The 25,096-nt window shown below is 35.7% G+C and overlaps 2 protein-coding genes and 1 long non-coding RNA gene across 5 annotated transcripts; 2 read left to right on the top strand and 1 right to left on the bottom strand.

The window, feature by feature from the left end:
* The first annotated feature begins 4,269 nt into the window (after positions 1 to 4,269).
* Positions 4,270 to 8,034, top strand: LOC127174014 (galanin receptor 2a). The gene is made up of 2 exons (XM_051124199.1): positions 4,270 to 4,877; positions 6,737 to 8,034. Exons 1-2 carry the CDS (start codon positions 4,531 to 4,533, stop codon positions 7,476 to 7,478), a joined length of 1,089 nt encoding a protein of 362 aa, XP_050980156.1. The 5' UTR covers positions 4,270 to 4,530; the 3' UTR covers positions 7,479 to 8,034.
* On the bottom strand, positions 7,191 to 15,922 carry LOC127174020 (uncharacterized). The gene is made up of 5 exons (XR_007828836.1): positions 15,447 to 15,922; positions 12,495 to 12,637; positions 12,062 to 12,191; positions 10,322 to 10,522; positions 7,191 to 7,372 (listed from the first exon to the last, which is right to left on the bottom strand). It is a non-coding gene; the product is annotated as an uncharacterized LOC127174020 (long non-coding RNA).
* On the top strand, positions 15,124 to 23,841 carry si:ch211-250n8.1 (uncharacterized). Of its 3 annotated transcripts, XM_051124187.1 has the most exons (17): positions 15,125 to 15,401; positions 17,959 to 18,198; positions 18,283 to 18,387; positions 19,073 to 19,148; positions 19,419 to 19,575; positions 19,649 to 19,694; positions 20,866 to 20,924; positions 21,030 to 21,065; positions 21,160 to 21,212; positions 21,448 to 21,580; positions 22,223 to 22,440; positions 22,541 to 22,586; positions 22,718 to 22,783; positions 22,889 to 22,948; positions 23,029 to 23,117; positions 23,356 to 23,450; positions 23,562 to 23,841. In XM_051124187.1, exons 2-17 carry the CDS (start codon positions 18,189 to 18,191, stop codon positions 23,594 to 23,596), a joined length of 1,284 nt encoding a protein of 427 aa, XP_050980144.1. In that variant the 5' UTR covers positions 15,125 to 15,401; positions 17,959 to 18,188; the 3' UTR covers positions 23,597 to 23,841. The 3 variants fall into 3 exon arrangements, 2 of the variants coding, with proteins under 2 accessions (XP_050980144.1, XP_050980143.1); XM_051124186.1 differs by lacking the exon at positions 17,959 to 18,198 and having other exon boundaries at positions 15,126 to 15,401; positions 23,562 to 23,840; XR_007828832.1 differs by lacking the exons at positions 17,959 to 18,198; positions 23,562 to 23,841 and having other exon boundaries at positions 15,124 to 15,401; positions 22,718 to 22,803; positions 23,356 to 23,391.
* The last annotated feature ends 1,255 nt before the right edge of the window (positions 23,842 to 25,096 follow it).

Raw genomic sequence — 25,096 nt, 5'->3', positions numbered from 1 at the left:
TTTTTAAAGGTATGGATTTTTAGAATCAGTATTATTCCAAAAAAATGTGTTTCTAGAATCTGTATTATTCCAAAATAAAAAAATAAAAATCGTTGTACTTTTTAAATGCTTTTGTTTCAGTAGTGTGAAGGAAATTCTATAAAATTCTATACAAATAAATAAATAAAAGCAAAATAAATAAAAAGATTTTTTAAAGGTATGGATTTTTAGAATCAGTATTATTCCAAAAAATAAAATAAAATAAATAAATTATTACCTAGATCAGTGTCAGACAACAGGATATTTGCTCTTTTTAAATGCTTTTGTTTCAGTAGTGTAAAAGAAATTCTATCAAAAATATATTTAAAAAATAAAATAAAACAAATAAATAAGCACACATGCAAGTACTGGCGTATATAAAAAAAAAGGGATTGGATTTTTGCAATCAGTATTATTCCAAAATAAATAAATAAACACCTAGATCAATGTCAGACAAGAGGATACTTGCACTTTTGTTTCAGTAGTGTGAAAATTTATATATATATATATATATAAATACATGAACAAGCAATCAAGCACTGGTGCAGATAAAAAAGGTATGGATACAGGATACTTGCACTTTTTGAATGCTTTTGTTGGCTGTTGCAAGACAATATTTTGTCACGTAAGCATCCACAAATCAGCATGAAAACTCCTGTAAAGTCTGCATTTAGCTTATTCAATTATTTATGCTTTCCAAAAACGTTATATATGAATATCTTCAATTAAATGTGCAGAGCTTATGCTTCCCATAGTGCCTCTTTTCTTAGCCACCCAGCCGACACGCATTTGGGCCCCAAAATATTCCCATGTGTGGCCGGCATGAGGCTGTCAGCTCTTGTTACCCCAATATCACCCAGCAGCTTTGAACGAGCAAAGCCCACCGGAGCAACAAGTTCACAGCCTATTGTGTCATTTCCGCTAGTGCGAATGCATAGAATGGGGTCATTCAGGCCAGGCTCACCTGATACAAGAACCTCGCAGCGGTAACGGTTGTGTAAGCAGGCACCAATTTATGACCAACGGAAAATATAGAACCCTCAATTCTTCAAGGATCACTGGGACTTGGAGACCACAGCGAAACCCTAGCCAAAAACAGACAGCGAGTATTCAGAAAAAGACCGTGTGACGTAAAGAACGTACGAGAGAGTGATAAATGGTCAGAGGAAAGGAAGGGAAAAATTTCCTTTTCCTCTGTTTTTCTTCTCTTTCTCTGAATGAATGGAGTGCTGTTTAGTTGACTCCGAAAGCAGTAGTCATTATTTTGACAGAGACCCACCACCAGAAGGTTAAGTCATTACTGAGGCATCCTAGGCCACTTTCAGCTTGCAGATATTTCAGGCATTTCTTTCAGAAGTAGTAACCAACCAGCCAAGAGTCTGGAGAGAATGGGCCGTCAGTGTCAATAAACCTTTGAGAGTTTTTGGGACGTAACATTTTTAACTAATAATAATATTAATAAATAATGTTTTTTTCCCTTGATACCCTAAAATATACCAGTTCGAAATCTGGCAAGCCAAACTGTGTGTAATTTTTTCTTCTGTTTTGGTTAATAGGCTACTCTAAAGAAATGTGCCGATTTATATATTTAAGTTTTGAAGCAATATTAGATGCTTGGAAACTTTATTATGAATCGATGTAAGATACACAACAGGTGGATAGTTCTGTGCAGCTTAAAAATGCACAAGCATCATTTTTGTGTTGCTCCGGTGGCACAGTTTTATCATTTTTTGTGATAGTGCTGCCCTCTGGTGGTGGTCTCATGTGTTTACATGCTAATACATGCACGTTGATGCATGAGGTCAAATCAAAGGTCAAAAACCTTTATAGATTTGTGATGAAAGTTCATGTTCCTATAGATTCAGTGTGTTTTCCCTGACTCAGTAATGCAATATCAGGCATAGAAAAAGTCATTTTCATTTTTCATTTTTAGAAACCCTCACCCGCTTCATCCTCTCTATGTTTGCTGCCAGTGATTGAAATTTTTGTTATATCGCAACCAAATCTAGATGGAAACAAATGGCAAAGCTCAGTCTATGTCCAGCGGTATAAAAAGCAGTGGTTAAACTTAGTAATGAGTGTATGTGTAGCAGTGGAAAAACGTGACTCACGCTGTAAGGATGGTGGGGTTCAGACAGGGGCAAACTGGCTGAATGGGGTTCTTCTAAGGGAACTGGGTCAGGTATCTGGATTCAGGATGAGATGAATGACATACGTAAGTGATATTAGGATATTAGCTCTGTCTGTTGCAATCAGAGTTAAAAACTGAGCGATTTAGCTTTTGTCAGATACAGCAATGATTTTGAGTCTTTGAGTCTTGTGGCTAATTGGTGACACTGTGGTTTGCGCTCCTGTAAAGTATATGAGGGATATGACTGAGAATTACTGTTTATATGTCATATTATGATATCACAGATGAATCGATTTATTCAGTATGAAAATGTAAGGTACGCACACAGTATATCTGACGTGATCCACTCACGGTTTTACAGGAGTTGTACTCCATGAACTTTCTTGTCAGAAAAAAATACCTTCATTTACCTCTAGAGGGCAACCAGAGAACAAAGTAGAACAGAATGGAATATTTAAGAATTTTTCTTTGTTTAATGCTAAATATTATAGGCTATAATTATAAAAGTATATCGATGATTACAAAAGCAACATATCTTTGACACTTTATACTACATTAGTATATCACTTTATATTGTTATCCTCCTTTTTTTACCATAAGAATGGGCGCGGCCGTTTGTAAATTTGATGGATCTGGCTTCCGGTCTCATTCAAATCCATAACAACTCGTTTTGCTGCTTCATATCGCAAACTGGTGCGTCTTACCATTTTATTTTAATGCATTATCTTAATTATGAACACATTGGTTCATAGTGCAAACGGTTTTACCGTTTACTGCACTTTGTTATTCTTCGCGTAATTGCCTACAGCTGATAATGAACCGGAAGTTTCACACATTCACGGAAAACGCCTTACTTTCGCGTCGAAAAATAAGGTGGATACATAAGACACAGTAATGCTAAAAACATAAGAGCTATAACACAAAACACTTACTAGCTAAAGTACACCATTATGCACTATATTACCTTAGGTTTCCATTATACATTTTGTATAAGAAAACTCTACCTACTGAATTTACCTAAAATTATTTTTTAATGAAATTTCATGTTCTTAATATTTTTAGTATGTAACAACCATTGTATTTAAGCAGTAAAGTGCTTAACGAGTGTTGAAATATGAATATAGTCATGACTGAAATGGTTGTAAATGTTCCACATCCCTGGTGAAAAAAAACAGCATATGCTGGTAGGTATGTTTTGATGCTGGTTTAAGCTGGTCCTTTGCTGGTTCACGCTGGTCCTTGACCAGCAACATGACCAGCAAAAACCAGCAAAGGACCAGCTTAAACCAGCATCAAAACCTACCTAACCAGCATTCCAGCATCAAAACATACCTACCAGCATATGCTGGTTTTTTCACCAGGGATTATATTCACAATAGCTTGGTTTACCTTATTTTTCAATTATAACATATTGTTCTAGTTCCTTGATGCTGATAGGTCAAAACAGCATTCCAATCATCCTAAAAACATGCTTGGCCCCAAAAGGTAAAACCTTGGTATTGGTACACATAACACATATAACATAACTATATCCTATAGTTTACATGAACTAGATATCAGCAGTGTTAAGTGACATGTGATGTGTTGCAGGTACCTGAGAGAGCCGATGGGGGTGAATTGAGGATTTGTAAAGCAGCATGATATCTGGTCTGGAATGTACAGTAGATAAATTATGACTGTGAGTGGTCATGAATGTGAACGCTCATTATAAAGCTACTGGAAACCAGTTTTAAATTGGAACATCATAATACTGAATTTTATACCAGTTTTATACCATTTCAGGTAGAAAGACTTAAAGAGTATTTCTCAATCCAGCAAAAACAGCATATATTTACATATATTTATCAGCCTAGAGTCATCTTCATCATAACCATTGTTACATTTGCACCCAAACTCTTTATGATAAAACCTTGAATCTAGCATCTGTTGTTCATTTTCAAAAAATTTAAACACTAAACAGATGTGTGAAAATTTAAGTGCAGTTCATGGAAAACATTTTGACAATGGAACCAATTAAACAGCCCGTTTAAATATAAACTTTAATAGTAAACGCTAACAATTATTAATGAAACAGCCAAAATGTTTAAAACGCCATATAACGTTTTGCATTATATTTTAAGAAAAGTTTTTATTGAATAGTTGAGTATAAGGGGAGGAGGCTGGTGATGGGAGTGATCATCAGATGTTCAACACCTCCACTATCTGTACCTGCGTGAAAAACCATCACCGAACAGACAGAAGATGCTTTTCTTTTCTCGTTGTGCTTGCGTATATTTGTAGGACTTTGCGCAAAAACAAAATTACGATGTAGAAGTTCTTCATCCTTCCATATGGAGTCTCTGCAGCGTTGAAGCATTTAAGACGTTTCAGTGGTCAGAAAGATGAACGCATCTCAGCAGATCCACTTCTCCTCCAACTGGAAAGTTGAGTCGGTCATCATTTCTCTCATATTCTCGATGATTTTTTTAGTCGGCACCGTGGGGAACTGTCTTGTGCTCGCGGTCCTCATTCGCAACGGCCAGATGAACACAAAAAGCACCAACCTGTTCATCCTAAACCTCGGGCTGGCGGACCTCTGCTTCATCGTCTTCTGCGTGCCTCTCCAGGCGACCATCTACACTATGGACGAGTGGGTATTTGGACAGTTTGTGTGCAAAGCTGTGCACTTTATCATCTATCTGACCATGTACGCAAGCATCTTTACGCTGGCAGCGGTGTCTTTGGACAGGTGTGTTAATTATCATCTATTGTGCGCTTTTCTTTCCAATTCAGTGAGTTGTGTTGAAACGCATAATTGATTGAGATGTTATTAGCCACAATAATCACATAAGCAATAAGCAACTCAATCAGAGACCAGTGCAGAAAGAAACTTTAGCTGCTACTATATTGTTTGCTGCGTTGGCGGTCTGTAATTCAAGTATTTGTCTTTTTCTTATTTTGGTATTGTTTTGCCAATTTAAAAATGTATTAAACAACTGCAGTTGTTTAGTTTTGAATTTTAGGGATTAATACGGATTTAACTCAGAATAACTGGGATATTTTCTCGTCATACCAAAAGCAAGGTGTTCCATTTATCCATTTCATCTATCCTGAATTCACCCTAGCAGTTTAAAAAATTAAATGAGTATTTCATTAAAAATAATTTGAGCAATTATAACATTATTTCGCTAAAATGCACTTTTTGATAATTGCTGAAAATTGTAAGCAATAAAATTCACATTTGAGAAACAGTAATAATGTCACAAAAACGCTTAAAAAAAATTCTCACAGTACCAGAACCAGGGTTGCCAGGTTTTCACAACAAACCCCCAAAAGTGATACCCAATACTCACGTTTCGAGGGGTGTCCGCCGGTAAAAATCGCGTTCCGGTGGGTAAAATACACGTTTTAGGCGGGGTTCCCTTGGTAAAATTTGCATTCCAGGGGCTAAATATCACGTTATTGGGGTCGCTCAAACCTGCAGCAACACTGTTAAAATAGCCCAATTTGGCGGGAAAACCCATTTATATCTGGCAAGTTTGACTTTATTTCTCAGATTGGTGACTTTGTTTTTCAGAATTGCGTTATTAAACTCAGACTTGCAGGAAATAAAGTCAGAATTGTGAGATATAAACTCACAATTCTGAGAAAAAGTCAAAATTCTGAGTTTATATCTCGCAATTCTATGTTTTTTTGTTTTCTAAGAGTTGTGTGATATAAAGTCAGAATTATGAGAAATAAAGTCAGAGTTGTGAGAAAAAAGTCAGAATTGCAAGATATAAACTCACAATTCTATCTCACAATTCTGATTTTATATCTCAGAGTCTGATTCTATTTCTCAACGCAGATCAAAACCCATAGCTAGTAATTATGTAGTGCATTTGACGTTTTTTACAGCCCTCAATAAATGTCCTGGCATATATATAATATAATTAAACATTATCCATTGAAACATTGCTTGCAAATAAACAAACACACTTTTTTGATTGACGTCATTGGTGAAAAATGTAGTAGGTTACAACCACGGGCTAGTATCAACTAGTCAATCCAGTCACTGTTTTACTTGACATAACGAGAGAGAAAAACATCTTGATTTAAACAGTCCACATTAAAGGGATAGTTTACTCAAAAATGAAAATTCTGTCATTAATTACTCACCCTTGTGTCATGCCAAACCTGTAAGACCTTTGTTCATCTTCAGAATACAAATTAAGATATTTTTGAGGAAATCAAAGAGCTTTCTGACCCTGCATAGGCAGCAACGCAACTACCAAGTTCAAGGCCCAGAAAGGTAGTAAGAGATCATTTAAATCATTGTCAATGTTATGAAGCTACGAAAATACTTTTTGTGCACAAAGAAAACAAAATAACTTTATTCAACTCTTCGATGCATGCTTACGAGAGTACCACGACACATGCATGTGGTGCTGCTGACGTGATAGTTGCATTGCTGTCTCAGATTTCATCAAAAATATCTTAATTTGTGCCCCAAAGATGAATGAAGATCTTACGAGTTTGGGCATAGCCATAGCTGGCTTCAGCTGATCTCCCAGCGTGACCCATCTAGTCCAGCTTTAATGATTTCAAATGTTTGCATTTTCCCTACAGATATCTCGCCATTCGCTATCCGCTCCGCTCGAGGGAGACCAGAACTCCTCGTAATGCTCTGACCTCCATCAGCCTTGTTTGGGCTCTATCGCTGTTCTTCTCCAGCCCTTATCTCAGCTACTACCAGCAGATGGATCTAGACGGGACCACCGTTTGCATCCCGGCGTGGAACACCCATCATCGCAGAGCCATGGACGTTTGCACCTTTATATTCGGCTACCTGATCCCAGTCCTCATTCTCGGCATCACGTACGCCCGCACCATCCGCTACCTCTGGACTTCTGTGGACCCCATGCAGGACATGTCGGAGTCCCGCAAGGCCAAGCGCAAAGTGACCAAGATGATAATCATCGTGGCTGCGCTTTTCTGTTTATGTTGGCTGCCACATCACCTAGTCATCTTATGCATGTGGTTCGGCCACTTCCCACTCAACCACACAACCTACGTCCTCCGCATTCTCTCTCATTTGGTGGCGTACACCAACTCCTGCTTGAACCCCATTGTCTACGCCCTGGTGTCTAAACACTTTCGAAAGGGCTTCAAGAAGGTGTTCGGCTGCGCGTTTCGTAATCGGGTTGTAAACCGGATCCACACCGTGCAACCGGCGCAGACGGTGAGCCTGATGGAAGCCGCCTCCTGCGAAGGATCAAATCATAGCGACGGGTCAAACCGGGGTCGCCTCTGGAGCAAAAGTAGCAAGAAGATGATGACGAGTGCCTTCATGACATTTAATGTGACATAATCCACTTACACTCTCACCCTCTGTCAAATCAGTGCTCACCAAAGTATAAAACTCTTCTGTTCCAGTGGCTTTTAACAGCATTTGAGCTGTGATTACATAACAAAAGTTATCATATAGGTGCAGATTGTCAGGTAGAGAGGAAGCAGCGCTTTTGTGTTCTTGGTGAGGACAGTGACTGATGTTTAAAACGAAAATCTCCTGCGTCTGTGTTTTGTCAATGTTGGCAGCTTTCGTCACTGTGCAGTGGTGGCTATGTGTTTTCTGACTGTGAATCATGGTAGGGTTTTCCGGAGGTACGAACAGATTGAATTATCAGAGGACAGTGCTGGCAGCAAGTTGTTTGGTTCAAACGTTCACACAGTGAAGATTTATAACAATTTGATCATGTCTGAACATACTTTTAGAATTTATGTTCTCGGCTCCTTTAGGCCTATTGCCTACAGGTATAGAAAATTTTTAAAAACCTACTTAAAGCACATGTGATCATGTGGTTTTGTAAAACGTGTTTTCTTGTTTGTTTGTGTATGTGTGTATTTTTTTTGCATGTTTTTTATAATATATGTCAGCTGTGTCATGTGGATTTGTTGGTACATCAAATATTTTAATATTAAATATTCCTATATATCCAGAATAAAAGAATACAACTTTCTTTTCAAGAAATGAATCTTTTTGTTCTTGAAGATATTTTAATATCCCAAAATATTAAAAATAATTTTAATGCATAAATTAAAAACATGCTCTTAATTTGGGATTACACTAAAAGTTTCAGGTCAGTAAGATTTTTTTTTCATGTTTTTGAACAAAACAAAACAAAACCTAAAAAACCAAAAAGGCATATATTTGCTCCAAAATACTGGTTAAGCTCGTTTCTGCTGCTGAATAAAAGATAAAAAAAGGGTTATTGCGATTTTTCTCAGAATTGTGTGATACAAACTCGTCACAAAAAAAGGTAAAAATTGCAAGATATAAACCTGCAATTCTGAGAAAAAAAGTCACAATTGTGATTTATATTTCCGTTGAGTTTGTATCTCGCAATTCTGACTATTTCTCAGAAACTGGACTTTATTTCTCAGAACTGCATGATATAAACAAAAAATTGCAAGAAATAACAAACTCACAATTCTGATTTTATTTCTCAGTGTTGAGACTTTATTTCTCTGAATTGCGTGATGTAAAGTCAGAATAGTGAGAAATAAAGTCAGAATTGTAAGAAAAAACTCAGAATTGCGAGATATAAACTCATAATTTTGGGGAAAAAAATCACAATTGTGAGTTTATATCTCGATTGAGTTTATATCTCGCAATTCTGATTTTATTTCTCAGAGTGCGACTTTATTATTCAGAATTGCATGATATAAACTCGGAATTGCGAGATTCTGAGAAAAAGTCACAATTGTGAGTATATCTCGATTGAGTTTATATCTCATAAACTCTCTAATTTATATATAAAAATAAACTTGCAATTGCATGATATAAACTCACGATTGTGAGAAAAAAAGTCAGAATTGTGAGATAAAAACTCACAATTTTGAGGAAAAATTCAAAATTGCGAAATATAAACTCACAATTCTAAGAAAAAAGTTACAAATTGCGAGTTTATATTTCGATTGAGTTTATATCTCGCAATGCTGACTTTGTTTCTCAAAATTATGAGTTTGTGAGATAAAAAGTTGTAACAATAAACTTTTTCATTTTTATTCAGTGGCGGAAATGGGCTTCTATAGTTAACAGCTTTCACACACGTCTTTCGAAACAAAATTCTCACATCAGAAAAACATTTAGAATTAGTGTTTGTTGTTGTTTCTTTGACTGTACACTACGTGACCCACTAGTTGAGAAACACTGGTATGAACAACTGTACCGCTTAACATTTTTGTGGACAGTGTTTGTTCTATCTTTCTCTTTCTTTAAAAAAAAGTTACTGACCCCAAACTTTGAATGGTAGTGTATATTACTGTATAAATGCCTGCATTTTTGTATTTATTTTAAATAAATTAACAAATAGGACAAACAATGATCATTGACCCACATAGCTAATTTCCTAAATCTTTTGCTTCTGTTCAACAACGAAACAGAAAAATGGTTGACTTTGCCTCACATATATCTGTAGCACTACATCTTTTGTGTTATAGGTTTGTGTGATTTGTAAAGCATGTTATGGATTTTAAAGATAATGCTTTAAATGTCTCTCATCAATGTAATGGTGGTGGAACCCAAATGTATTTTGACTTGGGTTGAGCCAAAAATGCTTACAAAAAATTCACAATGAATAAATAAACAATTGTTCACGAGTAAATCCGCAATGAAAATTACAGGATGGTCTTTGTGATGATTTCCAAGCAACAGAACGTATAGAATCATCACTCAAGCTGCTATGAAACAGATGCGCACAAGAACTTCCACTTATCTTGGTTCTCCCTGCATCTGGCTTCACTGGGAATGTGCCATTTGGCTGGTTCCCGTGTGTAGCTGCTTTAAGCTCAGCTGTTGCTTAGAGAGTTTGTGGGTAATATGTGCGCTCTGATTTGCTCCATCAGTGGAAAAAGGCCAGGGTTGCAGCCTCATTTAACGACTGACGTAAGTATTTATTGTACAATCACTATTTAACCAGATCTGTGGTTATTTTATATTTCCCATGATGCTAAAAAGAGTATAAGGGCATCTGTTTATAAGGACCTCTTCTCTGTAAAGCACCAGCTGTTGCCATTCTGGCAAGTAGTTTGTTTTTTAGTAATGTTATGAGAAGAAATGTTAATTTCAGTGTCCTTCATGGGTGTCAAAAGCCTCTTTATGCACAATGTAATTGTGCAGGAGACTTTGGTGCCCATGAACCAAATACTTACGGTTCTTCTTGAAGAGCCACTCTGCAGTCAAACTGATTGTCGTATGCAGAGAAGACAGCTGTGGAGTGGCAAAAGCAATTCTGGCTCTCTACTGAGGATGATGATGATGATTCTCCTCTGCTCTCCATGATTATTCTTCCCATGTGTCCTATTGCCGGTCAACAGTTCAGCTTTTCATCAGGAGCCAAACACTGATCTGAGCTTTTGACACAAAACGGACATGGAAAATCAAGGCTGTCAGAAAAGGAATAAATAAAAAGAATGTGTCCTGAAAGAAATCTCTTCCTTTAGATGAGTTAGTCCAATCCAAAATAAACATTTTTGTCATCATTTACTCACTCTAGAGCTTCTCTTTGCCAAATAATGAAAGTAAATGGTGATTTTTATAGCTGTGCTACAAGAAAAACACCATAAAATTTATCTGTAGCTTTCTGTGAGGAACTGACAAAAGTCTTTCTGTTTGCCAGAGCCCTAAGACCTAATTTGCACAGCTGCCATTTTTTTACCGTAAATTTTACAGATTTTTTTTTACAGTGTAACCTTCCTTGAACTTTCTTATTTCAAATTAATAAAAACTGAGTTATATTAAAAATGTCCTGGCTCCTTCAAGCTTTACAATGGGGTGAATGGGTGTTGAGATTTTGAAGTCCAATAAAGTGCATCCATCCATCTTTAAAAATACTCCACAAGGCTCTGGCGGGTTAATAAAGGCCTCCTGAAGCGAATTTGTGTTTGATTAAGAAAAATATCCATTTTATACACCGTGATCTTTAGCTTTCGCTAACTGTCGTACGCACAGTCACGAGAGTGGCATTCCAGCGGATGACAGATGATGTAGGCGTAGCGTAAGCTCCAGTAAAAATATACTAATCTCAGGAGAACCAAGTTTTGTTTACAGCAAGTCTCCTCTTGGCTTTTATCAAAATCCTCTGACATTTTCTTCACAAAACTCATTTTGTAATTCTAATTTTTGACCAGTGTTTTGTTTTGCTCTTTTCACTTTCGCACATCCGCTGGAACGCGACTATCTAATGTACGTGCATCCAACAGTTAGCGGAAGCTAGAGATTACAATTCATAAAGTTTTAAATATGGATATTTTTCTTTTACAAACACATCGATTCATTTTAGAAGACCTTTATTTACCCCTTGCAGCCATGTAGAGCACTTTTTATGATGGATGGATGCACTTTATTGGACTTAAAAATCTCAACACCCATTCACTGCCATTATAAAACTTGAAAGAGCCAGGACATTTTTTAACATAACTCCGATTGTATTTGTCTGAAATAATATACATCTAAGCTGGCTTAAAGATGAGTAAATTTGAGTATTTTAAAGATGAGTATTTTTCATTTTTGGGTGAACTATCCCTTTAAGCTGGCTCTGACTCACCTCAGCCCCTATTAAAATATATAGTTGTAACTGCAGTGTAAATATATTTATGTAAATTTGGCAGTGGTAAACAGAATAATGTATAAACAAAACCTGCATTTGAAATACAGTATTTACTCAATTCAGGTTTAATCCCTTGACTAGTTACCAGCACAGTGGTACATTGTGGCAGTGAATTGGCCTTTTCTAGCATGTTCTTGTGTCTGATGTTCAGACTACCAACCCCCACACATTTTTAATGGCTCTCTGCTGAAAATGCAATGTGATAGCCTAGTGTTACAGTCAAGTCAAAGTTCACCAATTAAGCTACTTCTCTGTCTTGCCTCAGGGGCATGAGATGACTTACTGATGTTGATAAGGCAAGGTACTGGTTGTCTTTCCGTAACGATGTCACTTCTGCCCACCTCACACCTCAGTGTGTACAGATGAGGTGATCGTGTAATTTTTCCAAATGCCTCTTGCGTCTCATTGTCTCTCTAGGGGGGAAAGGGGAAAGAAAAGATCCAGCTTAATGAAAGCTGTTGATTTAGTCTAGCTGGCTCTTGTCAGCTTCGGCTTGTAATAGAACATTGTGAAAGTAAACAGCGTTCACACTGATAGCCTGCGCATTGTACTTGAAAGCTTGTTATTCCAGTGCTTTATTGATCTATATCCCAGGTTGGTTCTAAACCTCTAACTCTGTAAATATGAAACCTCTGCCATTAATATATCCAGAACTGTTTGACATATGCTCCATTATAGTGTCACCATGGCTGAAAATGCAAAAAATCAGCATTTACCTAAGCAGCATGCAGTTTTCATGGCTGAAGTCTAGATCCTGCTGCATCCTTCATAAGCTCTATCATTTCAGACATCACACTGGGACGTAACAGGTAGTGGCCGTCCTTTACTTCATGTTTCCAATCAGTTCTAATGGAAGGACCTGTAAGTTAAAGCATGCTCTGAGATTTAAGCAGAGATGTTTCCTCCCAGCAGACCTGTGCCTCAAGTGAAGTACATCCAATTAGGATCTAAGACTTTCTCAACAACAAGAAAAGTACATTTTAACTGCTGTTAAGCAAAGGCCCGACATCGCACTAAAGGAATTGTCAGTGTGAGTTTTTGTGCTAAATTAAAAGAGGAAAAAGAAAGAACATGGATTTTTAGAATTGTTCAGCTTGGCAAAGGTTCAGTTATGATTCGAACAAAAATTACAAGAATAGTTCACGCAAAAATGAAAAATTGCTTAAAAGACTCCAGTCCAGGGTCAGAAACCAACCTTTCCATTAAGGGGCAATATTTTTTACATTTGTGAGGGCAATTTTATAATCATCTTTCAAATCATCAAAACCATACTATGCTGTCTCTAATGTCAAAGACTTAAATTTACCCAGTTAATTTAATCAATATTTAAAACTACTGTCAATAACAATAGAATGTTATTATGACAAAAATCATTATTGTAGATTATTGCTCTTTATATTGTGAACATTAATATTGATATAGAAAACAATATAAAATGTTTTTGTTTCATTTTGGGCACGTCACATTCTGGCTTCACAGGAAAACATGTCAGACCATGACATTAGCCAAGTCTATCACAAGTTATGCAAAAACTCCTGTTATAATCACTGAAACTATGAAATTATTATTATTTACATCATAGCTGCACTGTGTTGTTCATGATGAGGGAATTCGTAAGCGTGCACTGACTACTCTAAACGCCTCTGATTGGCCAATGCATTCCTAAATTCAACACAAATGCATTTGATTGGTTGTAAGGTTCAACGCTGCACAAAACAGCGCGTGAAAGCAATCTGGTGTAGTGTGAGCGATTCTACATGTAATTCTGCAAATGGACACTTTCATTCATTTAACTTGCGACAGCCGTAATATATTGTTTAATTAAGCAGGGTCATTTTTTGCCCCTTTGTCTTGAATTTATGGTGCATTTTTGTTCATTTGGTGGCATTTTTGCCACAAGCCCTCGTTCATTTCCAACCTTGCTCCAGTCCATCAATTAACGTCTAGTGAAGTGAAATGCTGCATGTTTGTAAAAACAAATCTAATGCAAATATTTGCATTCAGCTAAAATAAGAGTCCTTTATATCCATAATATTGCTTTCTCCAGTGAAAAGAAGACCAGTCTTCTTGTCTAAATCGGGAGAGAAATTTGCACAGATCAAGCACCGTTTATATGTTAAAACCATTCTAACCAAATATATCTGACATTTCTAAACAATTATGTCAGAGGATTTTGATTTGAGAGGACAACAGGGGATGGAGTTCTTCACTGGAGAAAGTGTTGGATTATGGACTTGATTATGGATTATGAAAACGCCTTAATGACGGATTTGTTTTTTACAAACAAGCTGCTTTTCATTTTACAAGACATTTATGGATGGACTGGAATCATGTGGATTGCTTATGGATTATTGCAATGTTTTTATCAGCTGTTTGGACTCTCATTCTGACGGCACCTATTCACTGCTGAGAATCCATTGGTGAGCAAGTAATGTAATGCTAAATTTTTCCAAATCTGTTTTGATGAAGTTTTGAAACTAATCTACATCTTGGATGGCCTGGAGGGTGAGTACATTTTAGCAAATTTTCATTTTTGAGTGAACTGTTCCTTTTCCTCAGATTCACAGATTGACAAAATCTGAATATTTAAAATATAATTACTGCATGTGCTGCAACATGCTGTGTGATTATTCTGCACCAGCAACATAAAATGATCACCAAGGTAACTAGACTTAAGCTTTAAACTTATTGAGTAAATGGTAATTCCCATTTGAAATGGTAATTCAAAAAGCACTTATCACAACCAGTGGCTACTCTGGGCTTATGAATTTTAATTCCCTCATGCTGTGAATCAATAAGAAATGCAGTCTTCTATAGGTGTGCTGTGTCTATACATACACTGATGCACAATGACAACACCATTTAATTGAAAGCTCATAACAATCAGAACACTTCAACATAAGTGATTCTCAGCTCTGTTGTCTCTGAGGATAACTGACCATTATATATATATAATACCACTGTGTTAAATAGTCGGTTTCCCTCAGGCACACATAAATAATGGTAAATATTATTTGTGAACAGAACTGTGCATCACTTCCAAACAAGAAAATAATGTGAACAGTAGAGCTTGGCGTTTTATTAATGTATAAAAATGTAAAATTTCCAAACACAACACTTCATGATATGTGATGGAAGCATGTTCATGCGAAAAATTAATCTATATAGCCTACTCTAGTGGATATTATTAGTAAAAAAACATGAAAAACATGCTTTATTTGTGTATAATATACTGCAATACGCTAAACTTTTGTTATTTCTTTATTTGTATATTTTTGTTTGTGGTAAAACTATTCAAAACTAGCTCTTTCATAGTTTTAATAATGTTTTGGAGCCTTCTAGGAGCGACTGTACAGTATTTGTCGAGTTGATTTATTGAATTAATAAAGAGGGCGCCACCATCATCTTCATCACCATCATCATATGGGTTCATAAAGGGGCGGTAGAGACTGTCTAATGCACATTTATGACAGGTGTCATTTCACTCATGAACCAACCTTGAGAAAACAAACCACTCATGACAGGTTATTAGCATTTGTTTTCAGTGTAACTGGATGGATGTCGCGGAATATGCGCGTTGACAATAATGCCTGCAAAAGACCCGCTTATCGAAACACTTAAAGGTACGTTTCATATCCTATATATTATCCTACACATAAGGGTTGTACCTGATCTTCGGTGTGGTGTTTTACTGATCAGTTGTTGTTCTGGTCACGCAGCTGAAGATGACAGACTGCCAAGTCTGAGGCAGCTTCTGCTTGCTGCTCTGTTAGCAGTGCCTGTCAGTAGACAGATAGCTAGCATACTTGTTTTGCGCACTCAGAGAAGCCGTTTTGAATTAGTAATATGGAAAGAACTGACTCGAAACGCTGGTAGTTGCTGCTCTATGTAGTAGAGATATTTGCTATATTATCAGCATTTTTTCTGTAAACCCCGTGAACCTTATATGCTAAACTAACATTTTATTTAATAATAATAATAATAATAATAAAACATTATTGTTTGTTGAGCATTCATACTTTTGCTATGTTAATAAGTGAGGATTTTAAACAGTAGGCTATATTAGCACGAGACCACAGTCGTTTAAAATTTCAGTAGCATTGTCCCTATAATCACTATAATACAATAGTTCCATTAAAAAGAAAAAATTGAATTAATGATTAACACGATTTGGTCAGTTACCCGGATGCGCGGGCATATTGGCGATACTCGGATGTAAACAACAGCATGGATTGCATGGTTAACGTACTAGAATACGTTGTTCTGCTAATTTATGCTGTCTCAACTTTTTAGAATTGTTCAGCTTGGCAAAGGTTCAGTTATAATTCGAACAGAAATTACAAGAATAGTTCACCCAAAAATGAAAAATTGCTGGAAAGACTCCAGCCCAGGGTCAGAAACGAACTTTTCCATTAAGGGGCAATATTTTTTACATTTGTGAGGGCAATTTTATAATCATCTTTCAAATCATCAAAACCATACTATGTTGTCTTTAATGTCAAATACTTAAATTTCATTTAATCAATATTTAAAACTGTTGTCTATAACAATAGAGTGTTATTATGACAAAAATCATTATTGTAGATTATACTGTGAACATTAATATTGATAAAAAAAACAATATAAAACGTTTTTTTTCATTTTGTTTCAAAATTTCAGTGGCATTGTCGCTATAATCACTATAATACAGTAGTTCTATTAAAAAAGAAGAAAAATGAATTAATGATTAACACGATTTGGTCTGTTACCCGGATGTGCGGGTCACATTGGTGATACTGGGATGTAAACAACAGCATGGACTGCATGGTTAACGTACTACTGAATACGTTGTTCTGCTAATTTATGCTGTCTCAACCTTGAAAAAAACGTGTGGAAGCTGGTAAATCATATAGAGAAGGACTTAGTCAGCAGGAATTGGCACAATGTTTTGACAAACCGAAGTTAATACGTAGTAAAGATACGCACGAGCAGTATTAATAAAGATATTAGCCTAATACTTCACCTACCTGACCTGAAATTAATAGAACAAACATAAATATTGTCAAGATTCTTTTCCTAGAAATCCTGGTTCATTTTGGCCAACCACAAACATCTTTTGTTCCTCAACCCTGGTGAAAAAAACACACCAGGGCTGTCAACAATTAATCGCGATTAATCGCATACAAAATAAAAGTTTGAGTTTGCCTAATATATGTGTGTGTACTGTGTATAATTATTATGTATATATACATACAAACACATTCTTGTATATATTTAAGAAATATTTACAAGCATATGTATTTATTATAATTTTTATATAATTTCTATTATATATAAATAAAATCATTTTGTATATTAATAACATATTTCTCATATATATACACATTAATTTGTGTGTATTTATATATACATAAGAATTGCACACAGTACACACACATATATTAGGCAGACTTAAACTTTTATTTTGTATGCGATTAATCGCGATTAATCACTGACAGCCCTAGCTGGAAGGTATGTTTTGATGCTGGGATGCTGGTTAGGTAGGTTTTGATGCTGGTTTAAGCTGGTCCTTGACCAGCAACATGACCAGCAAAAACCAGAAAAGGACCAGCTTAAACCAGCTAAGGACCAGCATAAACCAGCTTAAACCAGCATTCCAGCATCAAAACATGCCTACCAGCATATGCTGTTTTTTTCACTAGGGAAGGCTGTGTTTTGCACTCTTCTCCTTGATTTGTTATAACTTTTGTCAGTCTCATAGTACTCTAAATATTTTGCCCCGTCCGACCGATTAGTACAGTGCAAAACATGACAATAATTTACCATTTCCAGCAGAAATAATCAGCTATATTTGTGAGTTTCGTTCGGTTCAGTGGCATTGTTTACGTTCAGTGCTGCCAATATGGCCAATTGATGATGTGTCGTGAAAACCCTCTATTTCTATTTCTCCGATAAAAACACAACAAACCCACAGCTATCCCTCATGAATTCAAGATGGCGACTAACTTGACTATGGCCTGTGTTTGCCAGCTCAAAACATACCTAACCAGCATACGCTGTTTTATTCAACAGGGAAAGTTGTTCAAGAAAATTTGTGCATTAACCAATAGAAAGCTTCTTGGTTTAAAAGTGATTTCTCTGTGAGCAGTGGTCCATGCATTACTACACACTTGACCTTTTTTGCCTTTGAAATTTTGCTAGTGTGACTACGCCTTTATATAAATGTGACGCTCATGGTGTAAGATGCTGAGAAACAAGCAAGACATCATGCAACAGCAAAATACATCTGTCTGATACATGTGCACATTTACCGACTATTAAAAAGCAGCTCAGAAGGAACGGCCCACTGTATTCCTGGGGTAAACACACACAGCTGTGGTGAGCTCCAGGGCAACCAAGTATGCCAGTGTGTACTGTTTTGGTCTGGGGTAATGAAGCAAGGTCAATTCCACCTACATTACATTATATCTTGTGATTAAAAACAGAAACTAACCATTAACCATAATCCTCCCTGTTTATTCTTAGTGTGCATTCTGAATTTGAAATTGGATGGCACTGTGACTGACTCCAACCCACACCTGGCATCCTGCTGTGAGCTCCTGGAACTTATACTGCGAAAGGGACTACAGCGTGAGCTTCACACACCAACATACACTCTCCTGTACACCTGCACATCATCACCTGTCAGCAAACACAGTACAAACACTCAAATAAGAGCTGTCAACAGATGGCACACACTGTGGGAAAATCCATACACATTACAGGATGACAACTTTTATTGCAGTTTACAGATAAAGATGTCTGTGTTGACAATATACAATAGATGTTTTGACGCACTTAACATAGTTTATGTTTCTCAAGATTTTATAACCTTTTTGACCTAAATGCAAACAGTGATTTAATGCTTTAAATTAGTTTTGTGCAACAAGCATAAACTATCAATGTAAGCATTTATTTACAAACCTAAAGTGTTAGTTGGACAAGATTTATTATTGTTTTATAATTAATTTTGTATTCATTTTAATTTTAATTTTAGTAATTTTGTTACTAAATTTTTATTTTTTATTTAATTTTTAGACATTTTCAGTTATTTTAGTACATTAAGTTAAACTAAATGAAAATGGAAATAAAATAAGTGTAAAAATAATTATTATATAAATATATATTATTCAGATGAGGAAAATATGACAATAAAAGATAAGTGGGTGTCCAAACTTTTGACTGACAGGAAAAAAAATACAAGCAAATTAAAGTGTATGCAAATTACACTATATTTGTATATATCAATAATGTGGCATATTGTTATTGTTTTTAGAGCCTGTTCTCAGTTTGGCACATAGAGATTACTGGCATTGTTTTGAACAGCTTCTACAGCACGACACATGTGGGAGGTGAGTCATTTGTCACTTTTTTGCTTCTCATTTTTAGCATGACACACTGTTAAGGTTAAAATCTAGTCTTAAGTACCTTAAAAATATTACAAAGAATGAAAAGGAATGTTTTTGTCATTCACAAATTGTTATGCTGATAATTGCAATAAAAAAGTTATATATTAGAAAGGGTAAAAATGGCAAATGCCTTTTCAATTTCATGCTTTTGGACTTTATAGAAATTGTGAAAATGTGGTCTTTCTGATCAGAATGTTCTGTCTGCTATTGAAGGTTGAGTTCAGTTTCTTTGGCCGTGCAGCAGACAACAGCCTGCAGCAAACTCATAACCTCTCAAGGCCGAGGACGCTTCTTCATACGGCTCATGCTGATGAGGAGAACCCTGGGAAATGTAATAAAACACCTGCTGCACACAAACAGAGTAATTGAGGTTAGTGGACACTCACAAGTGATGATTAAAAATTGTTTTTACAGACAATCAGCATTATTTCTTTTCTCCACAGTGGTATTGCCCTAATGTTGCCATTCTGAGAAATGAGGAGTTTGTTGGTGAGTTTTTTGCTTGGCCGAGATACTTAACAGTTATTGAATTGAGAACTGAGTTTATATCTCACAATTGTGACTTTATTTCAGTATTGCGATTTATTAAGTCAGAATTGTGAGATATAAACTCACAATTGTGAAAACATATAAGTCTTTTTCCTCTCTAAATCGGACTTTATAACTTACAATTGCGAGTTTATGTCTCACAATTCTGAGAAAAAAAGCAAGAATTGTGAGAAAAAAAGTCTGAATTGGACACACTTAACAGTTTATGTTTCTCTTGATTTTATAACCTTTTTGACCTAAGTGCATACAATGATTTAATGCTTCAGATTAGTTTTGTGCAACAAGCAACAAGCTGTCAACATAAGCATTTATTTACAAACTTTTTTACAAAGTGTTAGTTGGACAAGATAATGAAGGAAAAGCTTGTTTGGTGTTTTAGTATCACTGAGATACTATTATTGTTTTTGTTATTATTTATTATTAATTAGTTTTTATTTTTTATATTTTAGGTTTTCGTTTTAATTTTAGTAATTTTGTTGTTTGTTTTTTATCATACCGGTCATTTTTCCCCGTGGACTTTAAAACTTGTAATTGCGAGTTTATATCTCACAATTCTGACTTTATATCTCAGAATTGCGAGTTTATAAACAGATTTGCATTTGCGAGAAATAAAGTCTGAATTGTGAGTTTTTATATCGCAATTTTAACTTTATTTCTCAGAATTGCGACTTTATTTCTCGGAATTGTGTTATTATAAACAAACTTGCACTTATGAGAAAAAAAGTCTGAATTGCGAGTTTTTATCTTTTTTTATCTATCTTTTATTTTATTTTTCAGAATCACAACTTTATTTCTCAGAATTGCGAGTTTATAAACAAACTCGCATTTGCAAGAAAAAAAGTATGAGTTGCAAGATTTTATCTTGCAATTGCAACTTTATTTTTCAGAATTGCGACTTTATTTCTCAGAATTGCAAGTTTATATTTTGCAGTTCTTACTTACTTTCCCAGTATTACGAGTTTATATCTAATAAAGTTCCGAGAAAAAGGTCAGAATTGTGAGATAAAAAGTCGCAGTTACCTATTTTTTGGTGGCGAAAACAGGCTTTAATAGTTATATACTGATTTTTCCTTTTGTAATTACTAATAATGTCTCAACTGTCTCCAAACAGAACCGTTTCTTTCGCTGTCTATGGTGCTGTCAGAAATGAACTTTAAAATAAGTATTGAGGTACAGTATGAACGACTTATCCTCTGCATTTGCTATATGCTTCATTTCATTAAGTTCTCCTCATTTCTTACTCGAAAAACATTTTGTTTGTGTCTTTAATCTTAGAACTGCAGCTTCCTGGATGAAAGCTGGCTTCTTCCGGTATGATCCTAATGCTCTGATGTACTTGCTTTACCTGTATGTGCATGAAGATGTCATGCTGAATTGCATGTTGCAAATCTTGCTTGTATTTTAGGTGTGTCAAATCTATGAAGCTGTTCCCTGTCGGGAGCTGGGGATGGTGCTCAGGTTAGCATGTTGCCATGTCTTTTCAATTCTGAATGCTGCATTTGTTCTTGTAATTCTGGCCAGTTTTTTTTTTTTTTACAAAATTATTACATTCTGATCACCTGTTTGCTCTCTGTGTTGAAAAGTCATGCTTAACTCCACACTGCAAGATTGTGTTTTTCTAGAATTAGAAGCAAATATTCCTAATCTGTATTTCTATTCATATCCCATATTTTAATAATCGTTCTTTTCAAAGGTACTTAGATGGACGCGTGTTTGTACTAGACCTGCTTCAGGGTAGTCAAGCTCAGGTGGATATGTTTGCCGAGCCTGGTGACATCATTGATGAAATCAATGGGATATCACTGAGGAATGCTAGCAATGGGCAGGTCAGAAGTAACAAACTTACTTATAAAATGTGTCCTGCGTTACCTAACATACCATCATAAATGAATCTTACATTACTTCTGCAGGCATATTTATGTACTCTGTTATCTGCTTTGCCTGAATTGATTATATAATCATGATAAGCTTCTGTGTTCCCATTGTGTTTGCTTATTTTAAGACTCATTCATCACATGATACAGCTCCTGTCAGGAATAGTTAGGAATAGTCATCATTTACTCACCCTTATGTTGTTCCAGCCACGTATTGTTTTCTGTCGTCTGGGAGACAAAAAAGGATGTTAGGTACAATCTGAGCTGCCATTTTCCACAGTTATCATAATTATCAAAGTACATGATTATATAAACTACACAGCTCCTGACAATAGCATTGTTAAAGTAGCATTAAAATTAGTCATACTTTTTGTGCACTATATTCCAAGTTTTCTGAAGACATACAGTAACTTATGTGACGAACAGAGCAAAATGTAAGTTGTATATTGTGTTTTTAAAATTGGCATTAAATGAAAATGAACCAAATCTGTTTCCCATGCATCTGTGAAGATAAAATGTGAAAAAAAATCAACAACACAGAAACTATAGCGCTTGTTATCTGACTAACAGGCCACACACTTTTCCCCTCCAAAGGCAGGTGTGGTTCTGTCTAAGCTGAAGAGTCAGCCCCTTTCCATTCACTTGATACGCTGGAGAGGAGAAGATGGGTCTATCTATCAGCCGCTGATCAAACACTTACAGCAACTCAAACAGGAAAAGCCCTCACTTCAGTTCGGGCCAAAACCAGCCTCTCAGCAAGACAGAACCGCGGGTCAGAAGAAAGGGCAGACGCAGTGTGTGAAAGATGGCAGGTGCTCTCAATAAAGATTTCATGTGTGTTTGCAATTGTATTAGACTTAAATGCCATAAGCAGCCTCGGCCTGTAACTGTTTGATCGTGTTTCATTAACAGGATCCTGTACGCTGTGCACCTCTTAGGAAAAGCAAACATAGGAATGGTACAGTAGTTGTGTAAACATCTCTCTTTATAGTGCTCTTGCTGCACTTTAATCCATGCATGTGTATTTTTGACTCAATGTGTGATCCTAAACTGTGTGATTATTAAATATGAATGCTATTTTTGTTTCAGTATGGGGGTAAAGAAGTCCTGCAGCATGCCATTCCTGTGGTTTTGGAGAGCAGACAGGCAAGAAAGGTATATCTACAATTGAGCAAGTGAGTTTTATGTAGAGAGATGTATGTAAGCTTATTTCAAGACCTATGTAATATTTGATGCATGCTTTCTAATTTTGTCATATAGGAAGTACTGCTGGATGTTAAGGAAACTCATCTTACTTGCATAGACAAGTCCAATAAGCAGGTTTGTGTTGTTCAATACTAAACACAAATAACTTTGGTTAAAGGTGAGTAATTTTAAGTCAAATTTTCTCTTTTGATCAGGAGCTGTTTCAACATCACTTCCCTGAGATATCATGTGTTGGGAGATTTGGAAGCCAACCTGATTTAACCATTTTTGCTTTTTGTGTACTGTAAGTCTGTTCAAATCATCAAAATGACATAGATGCATGGCATGCTATTTTGTGCTAAGCTTTCTTTCTTGAAATGTTTTTCCCAATGTTTCTCTCAGATATGAAACTCTCTCTAAAAACTCATTTGATATGGAGTTTGAATAAATGCCAGACTGGTTTATCTGCATTCCATTTGCTTATCAGAGACATTTCCTTCCAGGCTTTGTGTTTTCAGTACTAACCATGAAATTGGTTTCAGAGATACACCGCAAGCAGGCAAAGCATCAGGCTTCTGTTGTGTGGTCCTGCAGGCTGCCACAAGCAGTGAGTGTGAAGAGATTGTGAACCGTGTAGGTGAGTGTGAAACTGCCTTAATTCACAGTATTAATGTAATGAAAGAATTATGTCAAGTGCTAGTCACTTTGGAAATACTTAATGTTTTGTACTGTTTTTTTAACCCCACAGCCGCTGGGTTCAAACATACAGAATGGTTCGTATGAAAATTCAGAACTTGAGTGAATTGGACATCTTCTGAAGTGTGCATCATGTGTTTCTAAGCACAATATATATAATGCATTGTTATATATTTCAATAAATTCTAACAATATAGTTTATATAGTATACTGTATATGATAGATAAAACCTTATTGTAATATGCTGTATTTGTGCAGTGTTGTTTTGATAGAAATACATGAAACACTGAGTCTCTTTTTATTACAAGATTTTTTTTTCACACAATACATAAATACAAAACACCTTGAAACAAACAAGTAATTTAAATCACCAAAAATGTTGTAATTCTGATTTATGCATTTTTGCATTTAAGCTTGTAAAAAAACAAGGTTTATTATTTTTTTTTAAAAGAAGTACAATAAAAAACAACGTAGAATAAATACGATATATAATTACCATTCTACACTATTTAAGTATGTAATCAAATACTCTATGTAAATATAAATGCATGTTATTGAGCAAGAAACTCAAATGTACAAAAGGACAGATGTTCTTGCTTCCATCACGTGTAAAAATAAAAAGCAGGGCAGGGACACACATCCTTAAAGGAGAAGTCCACTTCCAGAACAACAATTTACAGATAATGTACTGACCCCCATGTCATCCTAGATGTTCATATCTTTCTTCTTCAGTCGTGAACAAATTATGTTTTTGAGGAAAACATTTCAGGATTTTTCTTCATGTAATGGACTGATATGGTGCCCCAAGTTTGAACTTTCAAAATGCAGTTTAAATGCGGCTTCAAACGATCCCAAATGCGGTTGTAAATGATCCCAGCCGAGGAAGAAGGGTCTTATCTAGCGAAACGATTGGTTATTTTCATTTTAAAAAATACTATTTAAATACTTTTTAATCTCAAACGCTCGTCTTGCCTTTCTCTCCCAGAACTCTGTGTATTCTGGCTCAAGACAGTGAGGGTATGTCGAAAAAGTCCGACCGTATTTTCTCCCTCAACTTCAAAAATCATTTCAAAATCATCCTACATCGCTGCAGAAGAACCAACCCAGTCTTTGCAAAGTGAACATTCAAAGAAGATCAAACAACCTTAACAAAAAAGGTAAAACGGCGATATAGGGCGATTTTGAAGTTGAGGGAGAAAATACGGTCAGAGTTTTTTGACATACCCTAACTGTCTTGAGCCAGAATACACAGAGTTTGAGATTAAAAAGTATATAAATTGTATTATTTTTATGAAAATAACCGACCGTTTTGCTAGATAAGACCCTTCTTTCTTGGCTGGGATCATTTACAACTGCATTTGGGATCGTTTGAAGCCACATTTAAACTACATTTTGGAAGTTCAAACTCGGGGCACCATATAAGTCCATTACATAAAGAAAAATCCTGAAAGGGTTTCCTCGAAAAACATAATTTCTTTACGACTGAAGAAAGAAAGACATAAACATTTTGGAAGACAAGGGGGTGAGTACATTATTTGTAAATTGTTGTTTTGGAAGTGGACTTCTCCTTTAACTGTGATGCAGTTT

Source organism: Labeo rohita, chromosome 12 (assembly GCF_022985175.1).
Source record: "Labeo rohita strain BAU-BD-2019 chromosome 12, IGBB_LRoh.1.0, whole genome shotgun sequence".
Classification (NCBI taxonomy): Eukaryota; Metazoa; Chordata; class Actinopteri; order Cypriniformes; family Cyprinidae; genus Labeo; species Labeo rohita.
Note: the sequence above shows the minus strand (reverse complement) of the source record. Positions and strands in the feature narration are given on the sequence as shown.